Below are 23065 nucleotides of genomic sequence, written 5' to 3' on the forward strand. Positions count from 1 at the left end.
GCCCGAGGTGGGGCTCGATCCCAGGACCCTGGGATCATGACCCGAGCCGAAGGCAGACGCTTAACGACTGAGCCACCCAGGCGCCCTATAGTGTATTCTTAAAGTAAGCTAGAAAAAAAAGGTTAAGATCGTAAGGAACATACATTTACAATACTGTAAAAAATCCACGTGTAAGCCGTCCTACACAGTTCAAACTCATGTTGTTCGAGAGTCAGTGTATACTAGTAAAGCCATAGTAATAAGAACAGTATGGTACTGGCACAGAAATAGAACAGGAGAGAGGCCAGAATCAAATCCTGGCGTATGTGGTTCACTAATACTCGACAAGGGAGCCAAGAACACCGGATGGGGAGAGGATAGTCTCTTCAACAAGTGGTTCTGGGAAAACTGGAGAAATACATGCAGAGAACAATGGAATTGGACCCCTACCTCACACCACTCACAAAACTTAACTCAAAATCTACCAAAGACTTAAACATAAGACAAGATGCTATAAAATTCCTAGAGGAAACATAGGAGGAAGCTCCCTGATGTTTTTTGGGACATAATGCCAAAAGCACAAAAAAGAAAAGGAAAAATTAACCAGTGGGACTACGTCCAAGTCAGCAGCTTATACAACCTTCATATTTGCATTGACAGATGTTTTGTAACTTTGTATCTATGACTAGCGGTTGTGCAGGTGCACTTCTTCCTTTATGATCCGGGATACAAAACTGAGACCCGTGTGGTTATGTCAAAGCTCTTTAGCCCCCTGTAACTCGTCGGCTCACCCTTCTAGTCTCACGTGCGTACCTCGACTCCTACACACCGGTACCACTCAGCTGCTCGCAGCTCTCCCACGTCAACTGCAGAATCTGGCCTCTTACCTTTATTTTATCCTGCTGACCTGGAACTCTTCTCCCTTATGACTAATTCCAGTTCTCCAGAGTCTAGCATCACTTCCTCCTCCAGGATGTCAACCTCCTCTTCTGCATCCTCACAGCCCTGTGCTCATGCTGTCTCCACTGCATTCACCACACAAGTGTTAGAATAATTCAGACGTCTACCACCTACCTTGGATCATACCCTTCTTACTTAGCCTGGTATTCGTATCGGCATCTTCCACGTAGAAGATCCTTGTATTTGAAATGCACTGCAATAGCACTCTTAGAACAGCATACTCCTCCGCTGTAAACTCTCAGACAAGGAGACTGAGGTATTGGTATCTTCTTGTTTTCAACTCTCACCTGAAGGTATTAAAAGCTGCAGTTGAGAGTCTGACTCCTACCTGTGGGATGGGGTAGGTTTTTAACACCATTAAACTTCTGCTAATTAGGACTGAGAACCACTACAATGAAAAATGAGTGTCACACAGTTTAATGACCTGAAATTCCAACAGCGGTAACAAAAGTTTAATAGTTGAGATGGTGGTTGAGACACAAGAAAATATTTTCCATGTCACTAGAGCAGTGATTCCTTGGGTCTGTGCACTCAATGTTGTGAATTCAATGAAGATACAAAACTGCACACGCAAGCAGAAGTTTACATAAAATTTTAGAACATTCACAAACAGATCCAAATCGAAGGAACCTAAATCAAGAACTCTGTAAAAAAATCAATTCAATTAAGAGGCCTAACAAGCTTAGTGCCCAGACAGGCACCACATTTCATGCTGATTATACCCAGATAAAATCCCAGAACGCCCATTTGGATCCCAGGGGAGGCATAAAAAGGAATCTCTTTAACATGTGGTTAATGTGTTCATTAGTACTCTTTAGAGTATCTTATCATATGCCATGAGACAGTTCAGTCTTGTTGGCTTTAGTTTCTGTGTAAGCATGAGATAGGCAAATTATGTAATACCATATATTCTTCTTGTTTCTCAAAATATGTTAATGTCCTATTTAGAAATGCATTTTTTGGAGAGCTTATAACAAATAAAGCCTTTATTAACAGGCTGTTAAGGAAAATTTCAGTGTTTCCTTAAAAAAGCTGCTTTATTGACTTCAGTGGCAAATTTATAAAAAGTTCACGTCTTGATCTAAGCAGAATTATGATTCACATTATTAACATAATGACAGTTGCACGTGTACAGTTAATGCACTCATACCGTACACCGAGAACATGTCCAAGGGGCAAGTTTCAAGATTAACAACCATAATGCCTTGAACTCAACAGCATGATTACAAACAGGTATTATTTAAAAAGGACAAATGTGTATGCTCTACAACATTTCCTCTTCTCTCTTCATTCTAAAAGCTCATTTACTTCATTAATAATTTATACTTTAAAAAATGCTTTTATAATTTTTGCAGTGAATGGACTTAAAATGAATGTTTGAGTCTTTAAAAATTTTTTAATGACTGATAACATCAATACAAGTGTACTTAATACTGATCAATGTCTGAAATGTCAAAAAGAAAAACAAAACGATCCTCTTAAATATGTATAAATACTTTTAAATATAGAAAACCTCCATCAATAGTCGAGACAAAGTATATTTAATGGTTGTGCTGGAAAGGAGAAAGGGGCGATTTGTGCCAGGGGAAGATTTAAAGATTTTGTTGATTTTGATAATTTAAACCTAATTTTACTTAGATATGTAAGGAACTATTAAAAATCACACCCACAAGTAAACAACTGGTAATTTGTTTACAAAGTGCAGTATTTCAGTACAGCAAATTCATCTCAAAGAAGCAGAGCATGTGGCTTCCTGGCCTTTAAACTCCCCTGGTTTCCATGTAGATGGTTTAACATTCAGTCATGATGCATAACACAAGAAGCCTGTGTAGTGAAGCTTGGGCCCCTTAACACCGGCCATTCATTAATTCCAACATAAGAGAGTATGAGACCTGGAGAGTAAATTGTCAAAATCTGATTGATGAGGTACAGATTATCTGAATAAAATTTATAACCTGGTACCAGTCAGTAATCCCAACATAAACTATTGCTTTGTAATGAACTCTGTATGGTTTGCATGTCCTTCAATAACTGAAGATTTTTCCTGCTTTTTTCACCAGGTCTCGGTTTGGCAATGTCCTTCTTGTTTGTGGTCCCTGTGATTCCAGAAGAACGACTGCTGCTGTTCCCTTCTTCATCAAGAGTCTTTCTGGTGGTTCGCAAGTCCCTCCTCGGCTTCTCTACCTTCTGTTTCTCCAGCTACAACAAATAACCAAGCCAGGGAAAAAGGAGCATTCAATGAAAACATTCTCTTCTGACAACTGGTATTTTTAACTCTCGTACAAACTAAAATGCAAATAATATATTCTGGGTTTATTGTTTTAAAGCCTTCCAAAAACCTATTGTACCAGTCATTGAACACTCAGTGTGTAAAAATACAATGTGACATAAAGACAAATGAACAAGAGTAAACACATCAATCCTGGTGCTGTTTCAGAAGGCAAGGCAGTGTTGCCAAAGTGCAGAATAGAGTGAGAAACAAGAGGGTTTGGGGGAAGATGTCACAGAAAAGACAAAAAATCTGACATGGTAAGTGAAGGATAGGATAGATACTAAAGGTGAAGAACAGGAGAAGAGTGGGTCTAGAAACTAGTCTGAGGGGTAACGAAACATATTCTAGATGGATGAAGAGATGTAATGGTAATGTATTAATACAAAAGATTTTTAATTATTTTACTATTTTAGAATAATTTAAACCAGAGAATTTATTTTTAGAGAGCGTAATACTTGTACTTTAAGCTGCTGCCAAGTTGGTGTTCCATTAGAGAGAATAAAGTCAAGTCTAATGTACAAGAAACAAATTAGACCATTACTCCTACAGCAATCATTTGCTTATATTTATTCCTCTTTTTTAAACGTGAACTTTACAAAAAATACTTAAAAGCTCAGGTTCTGGAGTCGAGAAGACCCACGTTTGCATGCCAGCTCTGCATTTACCAGGGGGCTAGTATGTCCTTGCACAGAAGTTACCTAATTTCATTTTAGCATATGCCTACCTCCCAAAAACTTAGCCCAGTTTCCCTATCTATAGAGTAAGATAATGCACCCAGTTCACAAGGGTTCCATGAAAATTAAATAAGAGGACATATTCAAAAGCACTTAGCATCGTGCCTATTACACAGCCACCAATCAGTAAATGTTAGTAAGCCTGTTCTGCTCCCAGTCCTTCTCCATTTCCATCAGTGGTACGGCCACACTCTCCATCCAAATGATATTCAGCAGCAAGTCGCCCTGATCTTTCTACTTCTAAAACACACCTCCAATCTGTCGCTTCTCCCCCACTGCAGTCACTGATGACCTCTGACAGAGAAGAGCTTCACCCTGCCCAGCTGGTCTCCAGCCCACTCCCAGCAGTCACAGCAATGTCTTAAGCCACGAATCATTACGTTTCTCTCCAGACGAAAACCCTGGAGTGTGCCTTCCCACTGCACTTAGTAGGTATTAAATGGCTGCAACATAAATATAACTGAAAATTTTTTTCACATATTTATATCTGACTTATTCCTTTGGAAATCAAGAATTTCCAAGTGCTTTCACAAGACTTAGGTAAATTTAGAACCATTTAAATTCATCACGGAAGTTAAGGTTTGTTCATATAAAGATAAGAATATTAAATATATTCAGTATTTGAAAGACGTATCCTCGATGATAAAATCTACTCTCACAGATTACAAGATGACGTCTTCCTTCCTAGCCCATTGAACACCAATTCTTAATAATGAAGGGACCGAATTAGTGTCTACAGTAACGACATGCTCCCTGTAGCTCCCTAACTGTGATACCCTTCTGTGTCATCAAGGAAAAGGGTTTTTTGTTCTGCCTTGTTCTTGTTTTTTAATCATTAGAAACAGGAAAAGGGAAATTGAGCTGGAGTTACCTGGGCTTGGTATTTTCGAACTTTAGTTATTTGGTTGGCTTTGGCCTCCATCCTCCCCACCAACGCCTCCAGTTCACACTCTAAGTTGTCTTTCAGTTCAACAGTTGGGGATTCTTGGATAAGTTTCGCAAGCTGCTGGTGATCACTATACAAAAAATAAAAGCAGGGCTTGGTTAAGTTTCTGGTTTCATGGTTAGATCCACCACAACCCACTCACCATGGGACCACTGCTCTGTGCAATAAAAAATGACTCAATTTCTTAAACAGAGCAACAAGATGGTTTAAAGGTTCAAGAAAGGCACTGGAGGCAAACGCAAAAGGACTCCTTAATTTCAAAGACCTAATTATTTATATTCCTACCTCCCCCAGAATAGTATGCATGTAAAAAGGAAAGCCTGGAAAGAAAGGATCTTGTTCCTCAGATACATCCAAACTTATCATTTAACTAAACTCAATGTATATCAAGCTCCTGAATAAGGAAATAAAACTTAAATGTAAACCTTGGTCTTGAAAACATTTAACAGTATTAGAAAAGGGAGAGATTTCCCCCAGAACAGTTGTATTTGTTAAGGTCCTAGTAACTTACTCAGTGGTTGGTGCAAGGACTGTGCTCAGGTATTTGCTGAACAAATTAGCAATTAATGAAGTCACTGAGAAGTTAAAATGAAGTTTTAGAACTATAATTTTTTTAAAAAAAGATTTTATTTATTTGAGAGGCAGAGAATACAAGCAGCGGGGAGGAGCAGAGGGAGAAGCAGATTCCCCGCTGAGCACGGAGGCCAACGTGGGGCTCAATCCCAGGACCCCGGGATGACCTGAGTCAAAGGCAGACGCTTAACTGACTGAGCCACCCAGGTGCCCCTAGAACTAAATATAATTAAAAAAAAAAACCCAAAACTAAAACTCACAAGCTCATTTGCCCAAATTCATCTTGTAAAGTCTGTAAGACTTCTGATAACTCTTCATTAATGCTGTTGGAGGAGGAAGGCGTTACTGACAACTTCTTACTTTTACCACTTCGTGAAGAACCTTGCTTTGTCAAAGGAACATTGTTGACCACTCGATCATTGCACAGGGCTTTACTGTGTTGCTTCATTAGATGCAAGACATGCTGAACATTGGCTACCACAGCATGGCTAGGACTGGTGGACTGAAGAAAAATGAGAATTAACTGAAGCCACATCGTCTGAATCTGTTTTCCTGTTTACTCCCTAAGCGGAGTAAAAAGACCCCCACCAATAGAGAGGCTACGATCTAAATCTCCTAGAGTAAATCCAGATACCAAGTCCCATTTAACCTCTGAAATATCCCCAATCCACCTCTTAGTCTCCACCCTACTGTCTTTCCCTTGCAACCACTTCTATTTGCTACAGGAAGATTCCATTTGGCCTCCCTGCCCCCAGTGTGTTCAGTCTTTAACTCCATAGTGCTATCGGCTCTCCTCCTAAAATATTACTCTAATAGGAATATCAGGTTGTTCTGCTACTTGAAATATTTGATGTTAAGCCCACTAACTCTAATGTCCAAACTCCTTAGCATAGAAAAAAGTCTTCTATCATTGAGCTGCAACTGATACTCCCTGGCCTTATGTCCCACCATCCCCTAATTTCTCTGCTTGCTTATTTTAATTTTATTAACATATAACAACGTGGATGGAACTAGAGGGTATTATGCTAAGTAAAATAAGTCAGTCAGAGAAAGACAAATACCATATGATTTCACTGATATGTGGAATTTAAGAAACAAAACAGATGAACACAGAGGAAGGGAAGGAAAAATAAAGTAAGATGAAAACAGAGAGGGAGGCAAACCATGACAGATTCTTAATTCTAGGAAACAGAGTTGCTGGAGGGGAGGGGAGTGGGGGTAACTGGGTGATGGGCATTAAGGAAGGCACGTGGAAGTAATGACCACTGGGTGTTGTATGCAACTGATGAATCACTGAACTCTCTCTGAAAATCTGCATTATTTAAATAAACTGTATTTGCACATACCATTTCTTTTGTGTGGCCAACACTTTTACCATTCCTTAAAACCCAGTTCAAGTATATTAACTTTTAAAGACTTCCTTAAAACCTCCAGGTAACGAAATGGTCCAATTAAGGAGTCCATTCTCAGATCAACTACAGCATTTATCTCTATCACAGTGTTTATCACAATATATTATAATTGTGTTTGCATATTTATTTCACCTACTAAATAAGTGTATGTACTTCCAGGTGGTAGGGACTGTTATCACATTCATTTCTCTATCCTTAAATAATAAGATGCACTAAGTTCATCCTTGTCACATAAACAACCATAGGAAAAACCTGGTATCCTTCTCAAAATTTCCAGTTTTGAATATTAAACAATAATCTCCATAAGCTATTTCAATTTACAAACAGATGGCTGGACTAACTTGGCTCCATGAGCATCATCTTGTTTAAAATGCAGATTCCTAGGTAGCACTCCAAACTCAATCAGTGTGGGGTCAAGGCTTGGAAATGTGTATTTTTAAGTTTGCCACTTGACTCTGACCAGCAGGTTTGAAAACCACTATGCTAACGGATACTCTCTTTTATCCTACTTTCTATTGTTAGGTAGCAAACTGAATCCAGCATTATATATGAAGAAGTATGTATACCATATCCAAGTCAGGTTTGTTCCAGGAATTCAAGACTAGTCCAATTATTTTAAAAAATCGATCAATGTAATGTAGCATATCAACAGTAAAAAGGAAAAATCACATAACCATATCATTTAATGAAGAAAAGCATTTGAAAATATCCAGCACCCAATCAGGTACTCTCAGCAAAGCAGAAACAGAAGGAAATTTCCTCTTTAAATAAAGAGCATTGACAAAGAACCTACAGCTAACACCCTATTTACTGGTGAGACTGAATGCTAACGTTCTCCCCCCACTTAAGATCAGAAAAAAAGGCAAGGATGTCCACTCTCATCACTCTTGCTTAATGTAATACTGGAAATCCTAGCTAGTGCATTAAGGCAGAGAAAGAAATAAAAGGCATGCAAATTAAAAAGAAATAAAACTGTCCCTATTTACAGATGACATGCTTCTCTACATAGAAAATCCAAACCAATCCAAAATATAATTCCCAGGACTAGTAAATAATTCAGTGAAATCACAGAATGTAAGTTCAACATACAAAAACTATACTAGCAATGATCACATAGAAACTAAATTAAAACTAAATACAACTTACACTTGCTCCAAAAAAAAAATAATGTGAGTATAAATCTAATAAAACAGGCATGGAACCAATATGCCGGAAACCACAAAATACTGATGAAAGAAATCAAAGATCTAAATAAATAAATAAAAGCTATACTGTACTCATGGTCTGGAAGACTCAACATAATAAGGACATCAATTCTCCTAAGCTGATCTATAGGTATAATGTAATTCCAATCAAAATTATAACAAGACTTTTTTTTTTGTAGACAGACAGGTTTATTCTAGAATTCATATGAAGAGTCAAAGAAACTAGAAGAGCTAAAACAATTGTGAAAAAGAATAGAGAAAAGAATCACTCTGCCTGATGTTAAGACTTATTATAAAAAGCCACAGTGATCGAGGCAGTGTGGTATGGGCAAAGAGGTAAACACCTATATGGATGGAACAGAATCAAAAATAAACCTTGACCTAACAAGCCTCTTACAGTATACAAAAATCATTTCAAGTAGACCACAGATTGAGATGTAAAATATAAAACTATAAAATATATATGAAACATAAGTGAAAACCTACAGGATGTCGGTCCTGGCCAAGAGTTCTTAGACTTGACAGCAAAAGCATGATCCATAAAAAAGCAAAAATCAATTAACTGGATTTCATCAAAACAAAAAGCTGCTCTGTGAAACTCTGTAAGAGAAGAAAGACTGGGAGAATATACTTGCAAACTATCTATCTGACATATGACTTGTATCAAAATACAGAACTCTCAAAACCTAACAGTAAAAAAAAACAAACAAAATAACCAACCCAATTAAAAAAGGGCAAGAAATGTAGATAGATATTTCATTAGAGGATATATGGATGGTAAATAAGCACATGAAAAGAACAGGACTACCATCATTAGTGTAATATAAATTAAAAGCACAATGAGATATCATACTCAGCAAGCAGCTAAAATAAAAAGTGACAATATTAAATGCTGGTAAGGATGGGGAAAAACTTCATCTCTTGGGCATTGCTACTAGGAATGAAAAATGGTACAATCACTCAAAAATAATTGGGGAGTTTAAAAACAAAATATACACTTACCATACAATCCAGCAATCACGTTCCCGGACATTTATCCCACAGAAATGAATACTTATGTCCACACAAAAACCTGTACACAATGTTTATACTGGTTTTGTTTGTGAACACCAAAAACTTGGAGCAACCCAAAGGGCCTTCAATGGGTGAATCATTAAACTGTGGTACATTCACACCATGGGATATTCAGCCAAGAGAAAGGAAGGAACTATGGATACACACAACAATTTGATGAATCTTGGGATTTATATTGAGTGAAAGGTCAATCTCAAAAAGGTAACATCCTGCATGAGTCCCATTTCTGAAATGGCAAAACTAGGTATGGAGTGGTGGTTGCACGAATATAAATGTGATAAAATCGCACTGACCTAAACCCACACATGTGTATACACACGTACACACCAACAAGGACATGTGAAACTAGAGAAATGTGAGTCAGGTCTGTGGATTGTACCAGTGCTAATCTCCTGGTTGTGAAACTACACTACGTTACGTAATGTACCTCCGCTATGGTACACCAGATGAAGGTACATGGGACCCTTTACTATTTTTGCAACTTCCTATAAATCTAGAATCATTTCAAAATTAAAAAGTTAGTCTATGTTTTTATCAAGATGATTAAAATTCACCTACAATTAAAATGGTTTAGATACACATTCTGCCTTGCAACTCTGCAGTCATCAATACAACCTTGATTATCAAGAACCAAATTCATTTGTCTCATTCACAATTTAAATGCTGATACACCTGGTATTCATTTAAAGTGTGAAAATATGTATGTGAAATCACTATTCTGCTTGTAACTTGTAATATGTATTGGCTATACTAATTGCCTATGTATACTTTCAATAAGCAGTATATAGTTTTTAAAATTCCTTTTCCTGTTATTTTTCTGGTTGTATTTATTAATGTAATTTTTTATCTGTTCAATCTATAATTTAAAACTCAGGATGGGTATTTTATGTCTTTTTAATTTCATTTTTCTAGTAATTCATTTTTATTGCATTTTACAAGTGTACTGGTCTACGACAACATATAATTAAAAATAAAAACTGATCCTTCACAATAGAGAATTTGAGGAACACTTGGCTAGGTGACAGCACATTCTTAGCTATTTGAATAATTATTTTTTTATTTTTTTTTTTAAAGATTTTTAAAAATTTATTTATTTGACAGAGAGATAGCACAAGTAGGCAGAGCGGCAGGCAGAGGGAAAGGGAGAAGCAGGCTCTCTGCTGAGCAGGGAGCCTGATGTGGTGCTCGATCCCAGGACCCTGGGACCATGACCTGAGCTGAAGGCAGACGCTTAACGACTGAGCCACCCAGGTGCCCCAATTTGAATAATTATTTTTTTAAAGGTTTTATTTATTTGAGAGCGTGAGCAAGTGAGAGAGCATAAGGAGCAGAGGGAGAGGGAGAAGCGGATTCCCGCTAAGCAGGAAGCCCGATGAGGAGCTCAGTACAAATAACTTCAGAAGGAGTTTAGTTGAAAAGCCTGGTCTTTGAGCCTGTCCTGTTTAACCTTTGTATTAATGAATTCAATGAGAATTATCGAAGACAGGCAGTTAAATTTGGAGATAACACAAATAATGAACTAGATTCTAATGTAATGTGGGATAGGGTGAATCTATTCCTATAGAATTTCATTTACTTACAAATTCTGTATAAAATAATTAAATCTACAAGTATAGGGCCTACAATACAGAGGCTAATGCAAAGATTCAGGAAAACACCCGTTACTTCAGTTGACTGTAAAACTAATGAGAGGGAGCGACGATGTGGCTTCCCCCAGAACATTAATATGATGCTAGGTTGAGCTGACAGACTCTCAAAGATGACAAAGTCTCTATTTTGTGCTAGTCACACCACATTTAGAAAGGAAGAGAGTGATGAGGAGGTAAAGAAACTTATAAAACACATCTGGAATAGCTGACGAAAATGGAAGTGTTTATAACCTAGAATAGAATAAGGAGATGAGAGTAAAGTTATTTTCACATAACAATTTAAATAAATATTTAAAATTTCCCTAGTCAAGGGCTCATTTGTTCTATGTGGATCTCTGAGAGCAGAAAAAGAACAATGAGAACTTACAGTGAAAGATTTTAACTTACTTAGGAACTTTCAAATAAAGTGGTCTAGAATTAATGAGGTCTCATCAGATGTATTGAAAAAAAAGTATTTATTTTAGAGAGCAAGTGGGGAGAAGGGAAGGGGGAGAGAGAATCTCAAGTAAACTCCCTGCTGAGTGCAAAGCAGGACTTGGGGCTTGATCCCAGGACCCTGAGATCATGACCTGAGCTGAAATCAAGAGTCGGCCGTTCAACCAACTGAGCCACCCAGGTGCCCCTAAACCAACACAGTGTGAAGCATTTATTCGAAATGACCCAGTACTTGCTGATATTTGACAAAATTACCATCTCTACATTTAAACACTCAAGGAACAGAGGATTCAAGTCTATTTCTGACTGCCTCTTGGAGAATGAGTTCCGTAAGTAATATGCATGTGAGGACAAACAGTATGTGATTTCTATTTATTTAAATATCTACCTATATTTAAATATAAATGAACAAGATTGATACTAAAAACCCAATGCTACAAATTACTATTTCCTATTTCATTTACTCCTATCTGCAAACACCCCTTCTCCAAACCAGGGTGTCGGATTTTGTTCATAACCTTCCTTGCACATATGCTTTACCTGCTTTAAAGTCCCCCTTGTCTCTTCTCTGCTCCCCCAATCCCATAAAACCTTCTTCTATCTCTTCTCACATCACTATGATCCATATGGCAAAGGGACAGAAAAATGTTTTCAACATTTATAGGCATACAGGTCTAAGAGTTGATTCAATTCAAAGAGCTAGGCTGTAAAGAAAACAAAAAATCCAGACTTTGACCAACTCACCTTTCCAGCTACAAAAGGCATATCCCCCAAGCATAATCTATAATGTGGTTGTGCAGCAAAATAGTTCCTAGAACCTTTCTGAATGGAAAGGAAAGAAAAACAAGTTTACTCACATGATGATAAAAGCTGACCATACACAACTAACCTGAAATTTCAGCTTACTGCTGGGCTACTACTTGCTTTATCGATACTGGAATGTTCTCGAGCTCCTAATAATACTTGACAACTTGCATCCTAGCCTACGAAAGGCTAGGAAGGAAAAAACAGTACCTGCCAAAACAGCAATTACAGTCTCAGTAAAGAAACAGAGTGTGTATGTATGTGATGTATGTATAGTTACATACACCTAAAAACATTTTAAGAGTAAAAAGTCGTTAAAGCAATACTGAATAATAATTAAGATTTGTGTAGTGTTTTGCAGTTCTAAAATGCTTGCATATATATTATCCATCAAGGTAAAAATTTATATGTAGTTATTACTTATCCCCATCTTCCCAATGAAGAAACTGAATGAAAGAGATCTCCTTATTCAAGGTTGATGTACCATACTGTTTTAGGAGTATTTTCACATAAATTACGCTAAGTAATAATCAGCACTTTTACTTATTGGTCCCGTTTTTGTACCTTTTCTGGTGGTTTTGACTTCTTTTTTTTAACTCTTCTTGCATTGGGAACACATGGAGTTGTCTTATCTTCAAAGATAATTCTATTTGTTTCTAGACCAGTCTGCAACTAAGAAAAACAGGACAACATAAAGTTAATGCTATAGAAATAAAAGCTCTTATTTAAATTTGAGATTTGCCATGTAAAGACCTGTAAAAACCTTATAGTAGTATCTGACTGAAAAACACATCATAGCTGTGTAACCTGTCTTGAATCAATCTGTGAATCAATCTGTCAACATTTGCCAAATATTTTAAATCAATACAAGTCTCTCATTTTATCTTTCAGTGCTATGTTATTTATTTATTTTTTTTCATTTTGGAACTCTTTAGCTCCATTATTTGCAGTTGTTCCATAAAATACAGACCTAATGAGATAAATGCAATATATCTAACTCCAAACCAGTGCTTCAATATTTTCTTCTTTTTTACATATGGCAACCACATCAGTGCCAGACACAAAGCAGTTGGAGAGCAAAATACATTTCTTCCTCTTTAAAAAACTCATACTCTTACAATTTAAGACAAAGAAATCCGAAATTTATGTCCAAAAGAACTGAAAGGTATGTCACAGCAAATGCTATTATGCCCTTTTCTCTAGAAGCTTAGTGACTACATTAATTTAAAAATAGTTTCCTATGCATATGGTAGAAATTCCATAACTAATTACTAGGGATATCAAACAAGGACTGGTGCCTTCCCTAAACCAACTTACAGATTTCCTTAAAACAAAAAACAAAAAACAGTTGTGTGTATTTGTCTACAATAGTGGTTTTCAAACCAGCCTGTGTATCAAAATCATTTGGAGTTTATGAGAATCATTCAGAATGTCACGATTTTCTCTGCACCTCATTGTTTTTTTTTAAAGATTTTATTTATTTTTTAGAGAGCGAGTGAGAGAGAAATAGCATGAGAGGGGAGAGGGTCAGAGGGAGAAGCAGGCTACCCACTGAGCCGGGAGCCCGATGTGCGACTCGATCCCAGGACCCTGGGACCATGACCTGAGCCGAAGGCAGACACTTAACCATCTGAGCCACCCAGGCGCCCTGCACCTCATTGTTTCAAAAAGTACTTTAAAGTTCCCCAGGAAATTATGATGGAGCTGGAACAAACACTCAGAATCAATGGATTAAAGAAATAGAATACTAATAATTCCTACAATGACTGCATTCATTAGGCAGATGCCTACCTCAGGAGCATCTACATTCCCACACATCTAACAATGCTTTATATATAATAAACTGAATAGATAGAATTCATTGAACATAAAATTACTACTCTGGAATACCTATTAAGCCAAATGAGTTTGACTAGCATAAAAAAAACAATTTTTTTGAAAATTAACTTCTAGTTTATTTAGTTCTTCCTGGTAGTGGTTATCTATTTTGTGTGGCAGAATTTTACCATTTTAAAGTACTTTTGTTGTCTTTTCTCTTGTTTGATGTCTCTAATACTAGGAAGATATAATATGAAGACCACTTAATCAATGTTAAAATCCAAGCTCTGAATCATTAAATATCTTGCCTGAGACTGCGAAAGTTAAGGTTAACTTAACTTGGGGGTGCCTGGGAGGCTCAGTCGGTTAAGCGTCTGCCTTCGGCTCAGGGTCATGATCCCAGGGTCCTGAGATGGAGCCCGGCATCCGGTTCCCTGCTCACTGGGAGTCTGCTTCTCCCTATCTCCCTCCTCTACACCTTCCCCCAACCATGTGCTCACACTCTCTCAAATAAATAAAATCTTAAAAAAAAAAAAAGCTTGACTTGGAACCATGTACAATCCCTGGTCATTGTTATTCCACTATAATAGTTTTCACTATCAGAACTCAAAATCTTTACTGAAACAGAATTCAAAACCTTTACTATATTATCAGTAATAACTATTTGGTCCCTTCTTTATGCCTGAGAAATGAAAAAAGAAAGCGAAAATACTGTAAATTAAAATTTAAGTTAATAAAATAATGAACTTGCTTAATTTTTATTTCATGTACGACAGAGCTCACCACCACAATGTATATAAAGCACAATCCATGAGTTTGCATGTTACAAGTGAGGAAATGGAGACACAGTAAAGTGGCCTACCCTAAAGTGGAATGGGCAGAGAAACCAAGTAATTTCAAAATTTGTTGGTTATCGAAAATAAAGTCACATGACTATGTATCTCAGCACACTGAAGCAAAAAATAAAATAATAAAAACAAAAATATACAAATTGATCAGAAGGTAAATATTTGAGAAAGAAAATACATCAGGTTTAATAGAGATTATGTTAACTCAGTGAGCTCTGGGAAGTAATGGAAGAAGTAGACAAGACGACAAAGATAACAGAATGTTTACAGTCCTGCGAGCCCATACATGAACTGAGCTCAGGAATCCGCTGGCATCAGACCACAGCCTGAACTGCAGAGCCGCCACTCCTAACTGTTTTGGAATCAAGACCTGCTTCTTGTGTTAATATGATGAGAAAAGATACATACACATTTATAAAACTTAAAGACTTTGAAGTGGGAGGGCAATATATGGGAGGTATTTGAATAAATAAGCTCTTAAGAGAGTCGTCAGTTACAAACAAGGTGTTTATTTGTAAGACTTACTGGGTACAAAAGTATTACTGTATCTTTTAGAAAGGCAGTTCTGGTTGGTATACATAAACTCAGTGTTTCTGTGACTTCAAACTGCCTCACCTATTCCATCCGGTAGCCAGTGCATGGGATAAAATCAAAGACTAGGAGCAAACAGAGCTCGCTTTCCTTATATGGTAGCTTTTGTGAATTAGTATGGGTCACTAGCTATTGGGATAGCCCATTACCTCAATTTCTGTCCTGGTGTTTTGAGGCCACCAAGAAAAAGGAAAATGTGTAAGAAGAAAATTACATGATGGTTTTCAAACATTTCCGGTAGTGTCCCATGTGAGAAATTTTACATGATTAAGTATCACCTTATTATATGTACTATATCTTTGATGTTTGTTAGTCTGTTAATTTTTTTAAAATGCTGATTGAAACCCCACAATTTGAACAACTCTAAAAACTGCTCAACTTTTACTCTGTAAAAATATAGGTTTGCAATTTTCCATACCAGGCTATGTCTGACAATTTATATATTGGGCTATTCCAAAATATAAATAATCTAAGAAGCCCACATTTAATCTTTTGTTTATATATAAAGAAAAGTATGAAATATGAGGAGCCTACCTGCTGACACTGCAACTTACCTGAGCTGCCTTAGCTTGCATACGTTTCCTTTCCTGTTCTTCTTCATGGAGTTTTGCTTCCAACTCTTGCATTTTTTTCTAGTGATAAAAATATTAAAAGTGGTTAGTGAAAAGACTTAGTGTCTTTATGTAAAATTTTAATACAGCAACATAGTAATCCGCTATAAAATTTTAGCACAGCAAATATATGCTTGTTATTTCACTCCAGTAATGACACTGTGCTTGCCAATAACCACGACATTCTCCTTTGTGATTCATTATTAGTCATTTGTGAAGTAGCTGTGAGGCAGTTGAACAGAATTATGGGTAAAATCTATGGCCAAAGAACACAGCTCTGTATGAAGGAATATAGGATACATGGAAGCTAAATTGGGAACTTAATCTCAGTGGTATTAAATACTTCCCAAGTGAATCAATTAAAACTAAAGAGAACAACTTAAACCAAGTAATTCAAGCCTTAAGGATGATCAAAAACATTTAAGCTTCCAACATTTTCAAAAAGAACTACTTCCTTATGTACATCAAGATTATAAAATGTGAACACTTTCTCCAAATTTACATTTTTGTCCTTTAAAAATTCCTGTTTCTTTGCTATAAGGTCACTTTTCTTCCTATGAATATCCAGTATTTTAAAATGATCAATTTTACAAAAGAACCAATATCATGCACTGATGAGTAAAAGAAACATTCACTGACTTCTGCCAGAGCCTGCATTGTGGTAAGTTTGTTATACTCCTGTTCCAGAAGATCCAACTTTTCAAGCTGGCTCTGCACATGTGTTTGATCATGTTGTCGTTCTCTTTCGAGGGAAACCTGGGGAACAGTATTAAACACAGCATGATAATTTGACAAAACAAAAAGTAACTGACACTGGGCATATACTATATTTGTCTGGCCTTTCATAGAAGTACTTAGATACTACAGAGATTCTAGGAGAACAATATTAAGATGAAACCACAGGGAGAAAACAAAAAAATACAAGTGGAATCCTGTTCTTACCATATACTATTATAATATTTGGGTCCATGTACTGAGACTTTCATTACACTCTGAGATAGAAGGGATTTATTAGATACATATAGACTAATACTTTCAATGAGTCTGGTTCTCTTACACAGTTAATCTCTTAATTAAGGTAATAATTATGTTTTTTGTATCTATCATTTATACTTCCTCTGAATTCTATGCAAAACATCATTATTTTTTTATGTTTAGTGTCAAGGCTTTGAAAAGACTACCATCCGACAGTCACAGAGTAAACCATTAAACTAGGCTAAATTGAGGTCTATTAGTAAAAAAAAAAAGCCAAAACACTAAGTACCTAAATTTTTAAACAGTATATCTTCATCTGTAAGACTATGGCAATAAGTGTCATACTAATAGAAATTTGAGTAAGATAAAGTAAAACTGTAATTTTCCCAGGAATTTGTGTGAACTATCAATTCCCTCCAATCCACCTTAGTGGATAGTTACTGCCCTAAAAAATACACTGTTAAAAATTGGCATAAATCATATTTTATTTCCAGTATTGGAACCATTCTTAGGAAATGGGCTATTTCCAATCATGTGGCAGATTGAATGGACTACCCCCTTCCCCACCTATAAATGATTCAAGTAATTTCAGTCTTGGGCTGTTATACTGTTCAAAAGCCAGAAGCTGTCAAAGCTATATGCAGAGGATATGGCAGGGTGTGTGAAGGTCAGCCAAAAAGGAAACCTCTTTATAGCTATGCTGAAGAAAGAAATCACATTTTCCCTCAAAACTTACACTAGTTGTTTCTCAAGATGAACTACTGGTACCGCTATCAGTGATCATGATAAAAGGAGAAATGATTACAACAGAACCAAGTCTTTACTGAGAAAAAAGATCTTTAGGTCAGTCTAATTTTCCCCATAACTAACTGTTCCTGAAAACGAATCTGTGATGTACCATACCTGTTTTTCTAAGACAGATGTCCTTTCCATTTCTGCATGCTTTATCATATTGCGCATGTATTCCAACTGTTTTTCTAAAAGATTACACTTACTTTCTGCAGCTAACAACTGAGAGGTCAGTTCTAAAAAGAATATGTAAGAAAAGCAGAAATTAGCTCACTCATGGAACAGCTGTAACAAGCTATTTAATGGGAATTAACTCTACTGTGTATACAACAAACACTTTCCAGTAGCTCTAGAAGCCTATTCAGGTGACCTAAGTCATTCTCTTCCTATATGCTAGGTCCAATCTGTCTTGAATTCGGTCAGTAAATATAATGCAGGACCATCAGGATGTGCTCTTCAAAATGCATTTGAGTATAATGCAATTCTGGAGTGCCCAAAATTCTGACTACTAGAAAATACGAACATGAAATTGCTTTTAGAATAATTTTACAATACTTATTTTGTGTATTTCATTTTGTATTTTGTGTTATTTGTAGGTTTCATTTCCTTCATAATTAAACAAACCTTGATTGTGCTTTGACTCCTCATTCTTTGAATTCTCTCTTTCTTGTATCTGTTCATCCAATACTTTCTTATATTCAATTGTTTCTCTAGACAAGGTTTTCACACTTTCTTCTGCCTGAATCCTTTCAAGTTCTAAGCGTCGAATCTTATCTTGAAGATTCTTCAGAGCAGAAAATATAGCTGCCAAATCCAAACATGAATAATATAAATATATGGAGAAGGTTCAATGAAAAAAAAAAAGAACTGATCTAAATAAAAAATAAAACATGGGTGGGCCCAGGGGAGAATCACTCTTTGGGAAAAATGAAATGCTAATTACTGCCACATAATTGTTTTTTTAAAAAAATCCATTTAAAGACATATTCTGAGTCTCCGAAACACGTTAGAGACTCAAAAACCAAATTACGGTAAAACATTTTAAAGATTTTATAAAATGGTAAAAATATTTAGCTAATCATACAAAATTCCTAACTGTCCAAGAGTACATTAACTACCAATCCTTCTTCTGTTTCATTAATAGGATCACATGCAGAATCCAACTGTAGAGTTAAAGATCTCAAGCACAAAAAGGACTATTTTTTTAAATCTCAATTTTTCATTATATAGGAAAAATTCTAATTATTCTTTAAACTGCCCCCCCCACCCAAAGTTTCTGATTATAAAAGTAATACACATTCACTATAGAAAGCACAGGAAAATACAACAAAAAGAACTTACACTCCTACTACCAAGAGATAATGACTATCACTTTTGGCTACTGCTTTCAATCTTTTTTGATATGCATAAAATAAATTGAGATCAAAATTTATCTAAGTTTTCTTTTTCACATTAGCACTATCAAACTGAGCATTCCCTCATACAATCAGATAATCTTAAAAGATTACTTCCTCATAATCAATAATTAAAAACTGAAAAATTAAGTTGCTGGATCAAAAAATACCCATATTTGAAAGGTGCTTCAAACAAAGTACCTTCATAAAAGGGTGTATCAATTCATACTTTCACCAGATGTATGTGTCTTTGGCAACATATACCACTATTAATTACAATATTTCTGTTATGATTAAGAAACAAAAGCTACTTCTGGTTATTTCATTTTGCATTTCTATTAAAAGTTTATATATATAATTGGTCAATTTTCTTTTGAATTCCTTAAGAAAAAGTCCCCCCATCACTTTATTATTGGTCTTTAATTCCAGAAAACATAGCTGCCAATTTAGATGTTGTCAGTTTTGATATAAAGATGTTCTCATTTTTCATATCATCATAACAATATTTCACATCAAGTTCTTTATTTCTTTATATAGGTAGAACATTCTTCTATAACTTCAAGAAATATAAACTTTATATTTTCCTTTATTGTACTTAAAGTTTCACATATGTTTACATTTAATTCTTTAAGTGAAATAAAAGTTACTTTGGTATTGAAGGAAGAACTTTAAATGGCATCTGTATCATATACCAAATTCACACAGGTATCAATACAAACAGATGTAATTATTACACACACATACCTGAAACCACAGTTTCAGGACTTTTATTCTGATTTATTATTATTGTTCTAGTGTTTTAACTATTAAAACCTTATAAACATCGATACAGCCAGTCTCCCACATTACAGAAATCTTTAAAACATTTAAAATTTGTTCTTACCAATTAAATATTCAGAAACATTTCACCTAAACAATGACTTACATGAAACGTCATATAAACCATATAATATGCAGGAAGAACTGTCATCTTGTAAAAATCGAGGCTGCTTACGCAAAACAAGGTATACTTTTCCGTTTATTAATGTAATTCATTCATTCACCAAATTTTTAGGGCCTAGAATGTTATAGGCCCCAAACAGGAGACTGATACATTTTATAATATAGCCAGCTTATTCTATTATGCAATGAGACTACAGTGTAATTAGAAAGAACACAGACGGGTGCCTGGGTGGCTCAGTTGGTTAAGCGACTGCCTTCGGCTCAGGTCATGATCCTGGAGTCCCGGGATCGAGTCCCGCATCGGGCTCCCTGCTCGGCAGGGAGTCTGCTTCTCCCTCTGACCCTCCTCCCTCTCATGCTCTCTGTCTCAAATAAATAAATAAAATCTTTAAAAAAAAAAAAAAAAAACACGGACATGAAACACATACAATGTAGAAACCTGAAAAATCAATGGAAAAGACTATGAGAAGAGGAAAACAGTCCAGATTTAAGATTAGTATTTAGGCTAGCTCAGTTGGTAGAGCATGTGACTCTTGATCTTGGGGTTGTAAATTCAAGCCCTGTGTGGGGTATAGAGATTACTTTAAAAATAAAAGATTAGTATTTAAAGGAACTATTCTCTAAAAAACCTGGAGAAATTAGATAACAAATGTAATAGGAGATGGGAAAATTAATATACGCCTTTAAATGTCAGTTCAGGTCTTTTTTTTTCAAGATCTATTTATTTATTCCAGAGAGAGAGAACATGGTGGGGAGGGCAGAGGGAGAAGGAGAAAGAAACTCAAGCAGACTCTGCTCTGAGCACAGAGCCTGATGTGGAGCTCGATCCCACCACAAGATCATGACCTGAGCTGAAACCAAGGGTCGGACACCCGACCAACTGTGCCACCTAGGCGCCCCATCAATTCAGGTTTTTTTTAAACCTCTTCTGAACTACTAAAACTTTGTAATACCAAACATTCCTTGCATTCCTTAGATTATACCTCATAGTGAATGCTTTTGCTAGTATTTTATTTCTGCATTTACAGTTATTAGAGCAATGAGCTGGAACATACCATTTTATTTCTGTATGTCAGCAAATGTAGTATCAAAGATGTGCTGGATCAACAAAAAGACCCAATATGAGGTATATGCTCTCCTTTTCTACATTCTGGAATGGCTTTTATATCATCAAATTATTTCAATGTTTCTCAACAACACAAAAAAATGGAAAGATATACCATGCTCATGGATTCAAAGAATTGTTAAAATGTCCCTACTGCCAAAAGCAATCTACAGATTAAATGTAATCTTTATCAAAATACCAATTGGTATTACTCACAGAACTAGAACAAATGATCCTACAATTTATATGGAACCATAAAAGACCCTAAATAGCCAAAGCCATCTTGAGAAAGATAAACAAAGCTGGAGGTATCACAATCCCAGATTTCAAGATATACAACAAAGCTATAGTAATCAAAATAGTATGGTACTGGCACAAAAATGAACACACAGATCAATGGAATAGGATGGAGAGCCCAGAAATAAACTTAAACTTATATGATCAGTTAATCTGTGATAAAGGAGGCGGGAAAAGACAGACTCTTTAGTAAGTGGTACTGGGAAAACTGGACAGCTATATGCAAAAGAATGAAACCGGACCACTTTCTTACACCATACATAAAAATAAACTCAAAATGGATTAAAGACCTAAATGTGAGACCTGAAACTATAAAACTCCTAAAAGAAAATATAAGCAGTAATCTCTCGACACTGGCCTTAGCAACACTTTTATGGATATGTCTCCTTATGTCAGGGAAACAAAAGCAGAAACAAACTACTGAGACTATATCAAACTAAAAAGTTTTTACACAGCAAAGGAATCCATCAACAAAACGAAAAGGCAACCCACTGAATGGCAGAAAATATTTGCAAATCATGTATGCTGATAAGGGGTTAATGTCCAAAACAGACAAAGAACTCCTAAAACATAACACAACAAAATCCACAAATAATCCAATCAAAAATGAGCAGAAGACATGAATAGACATTTTTCCAAAGAAGACATACAGATGGCCAATAGACACATGAACAGATAGATGTTCAACATCACTAATCAGCATGGAAATGTAAGTCAAAACCACTATATCGCTTCACACTTGTCAGAACAGCTAGTACCAAAAAGACAAGAAATGACAAGTGTTGACAAGGATGTGAAGAGGGATCCCTTATGCACTGCTGATAAGAATAAACTGGGGAAGCCACTGTAGAAACATTAAGGAGGTTCCTTAAAAAAAAAAAAAAAAAAAAGAAATACCATATGATCCAGTAATTCCACTACTGATTACCCAAAAAAAACACACTAATTTGAAAAGACACATGCACTCCTATGTTTATTGCAGCATTATTTATAATAGCTAGTCTAAGCGTCCATCCACAGATGAATAAAGATGTGGTATACACAATGGAGTATTACATATTCCACACATATATACATAATGGAATATTACTCAGCCATAAAAAAGAACGAAATCTTGCCATAGGTGACAACATGGGTCAACTTAGAGGGTTTTATGCTAAATGAAATAAGCCAGAAAGACAAATACTGTATGATTTCACTTGTATGTAGAGTCAAAACAAAAACAAAAACAAAACCCTAACCAACCAACCAACCAACCAACCAGAAACAGACTCATAAATACAGAGAACTGGTGGCTGCCAGAAGGGAGGGGAGTGGGAGATAAGGCAGAATAGGTGAAGGGGATTAAAAGATACAAACTCCAGTTATAGTAAGTCACAGGGATGAAAAGTACAGCATAGGCAACACACCCAATAATACTGCAATAACACTGTATGGTGACAGTAAACTACACTTATTGTGGTGAGAAGAATATAATATACAGGACTGTCAAATCACTATGTTGTATATGTGTAACTAACGTAACACATATGTCAATTCTTCTTCAATTAAAAAATAAATTCTTACAAAAAAAATTATACAGCAGACCTGAACCTTGGTTACCCTCTGGAAACTAGGCTCTTGGAATGTTCCCAAAGTTACTAATTAATAAG

General features: G+C 35.9%; 1 protein-coding gene across 2 annotated transcripts in view; it reads right to left on the reverse strand.

Annotated features, from left to right (window-relative positions):
• Positions 1 to 1340: 1340 nt before the first annotated feature.
• Positions 1341 to 23065, reverse strand: part of CEP57 (centrosomal protein 57) — a 35387-nt gene continuing 13662 nt past the window's right edge. For both annotated transcript variants that reach the window (XM_035009341.1, XM_035009342.1), the window contains exons 3-11: positions 18300 to 18479; positions 17790 to 17911; positions 16551 to 16667; positions 15855 to 15932; positions 12608 to 12715; positions 11984 to 12061; positions 5725 to 5966; positions 4817 to 4961; positions 1341 to 3138 (exon numbers count right to left, since the gene is read on the reverse strand). In XM_035009341.1, coding sequence (XP_034865232.1) covers positions 2905 to 3138; positions 4817 to 4961; positions 5725 to 5966; positions 11984 to 12061; positions 12608 to 12715; positions 15855 to 15932; positions 16551 to 16667; positions 17790 to 17911; positions 18300 to 18479 — 1304 coding nt within the window. In that variant the 3' untranslated portion in view covers positions 1341 to 2904. The remainder of the gene's footprint in view (positions 3139 to 4816; positions 4962 to 5724; positions 5967 to 11983; positions 12062 to 12607; positions 12716 to 15854; positions 15933 to 16550; positions 16668 to 17789; positions 17912 to 18299; positions 18480 to 23065) is intronic.

Source organism: Mirounga leonina, unplaced genomic scaffold (assembly GCF_011800145.1).
Source record: "Mirounga leonina isolate KUSES-001 unplaced genomic scaffold, KU_Mleo_1.0 Mir_153, whole genome shotgun sequence".
NCBI classification, from domain to species: Eukaryota; Metazoa; Chordata; class Mammalia; order Carnivora; family Phocidae; genus Mirounga; species Mirounga leonina.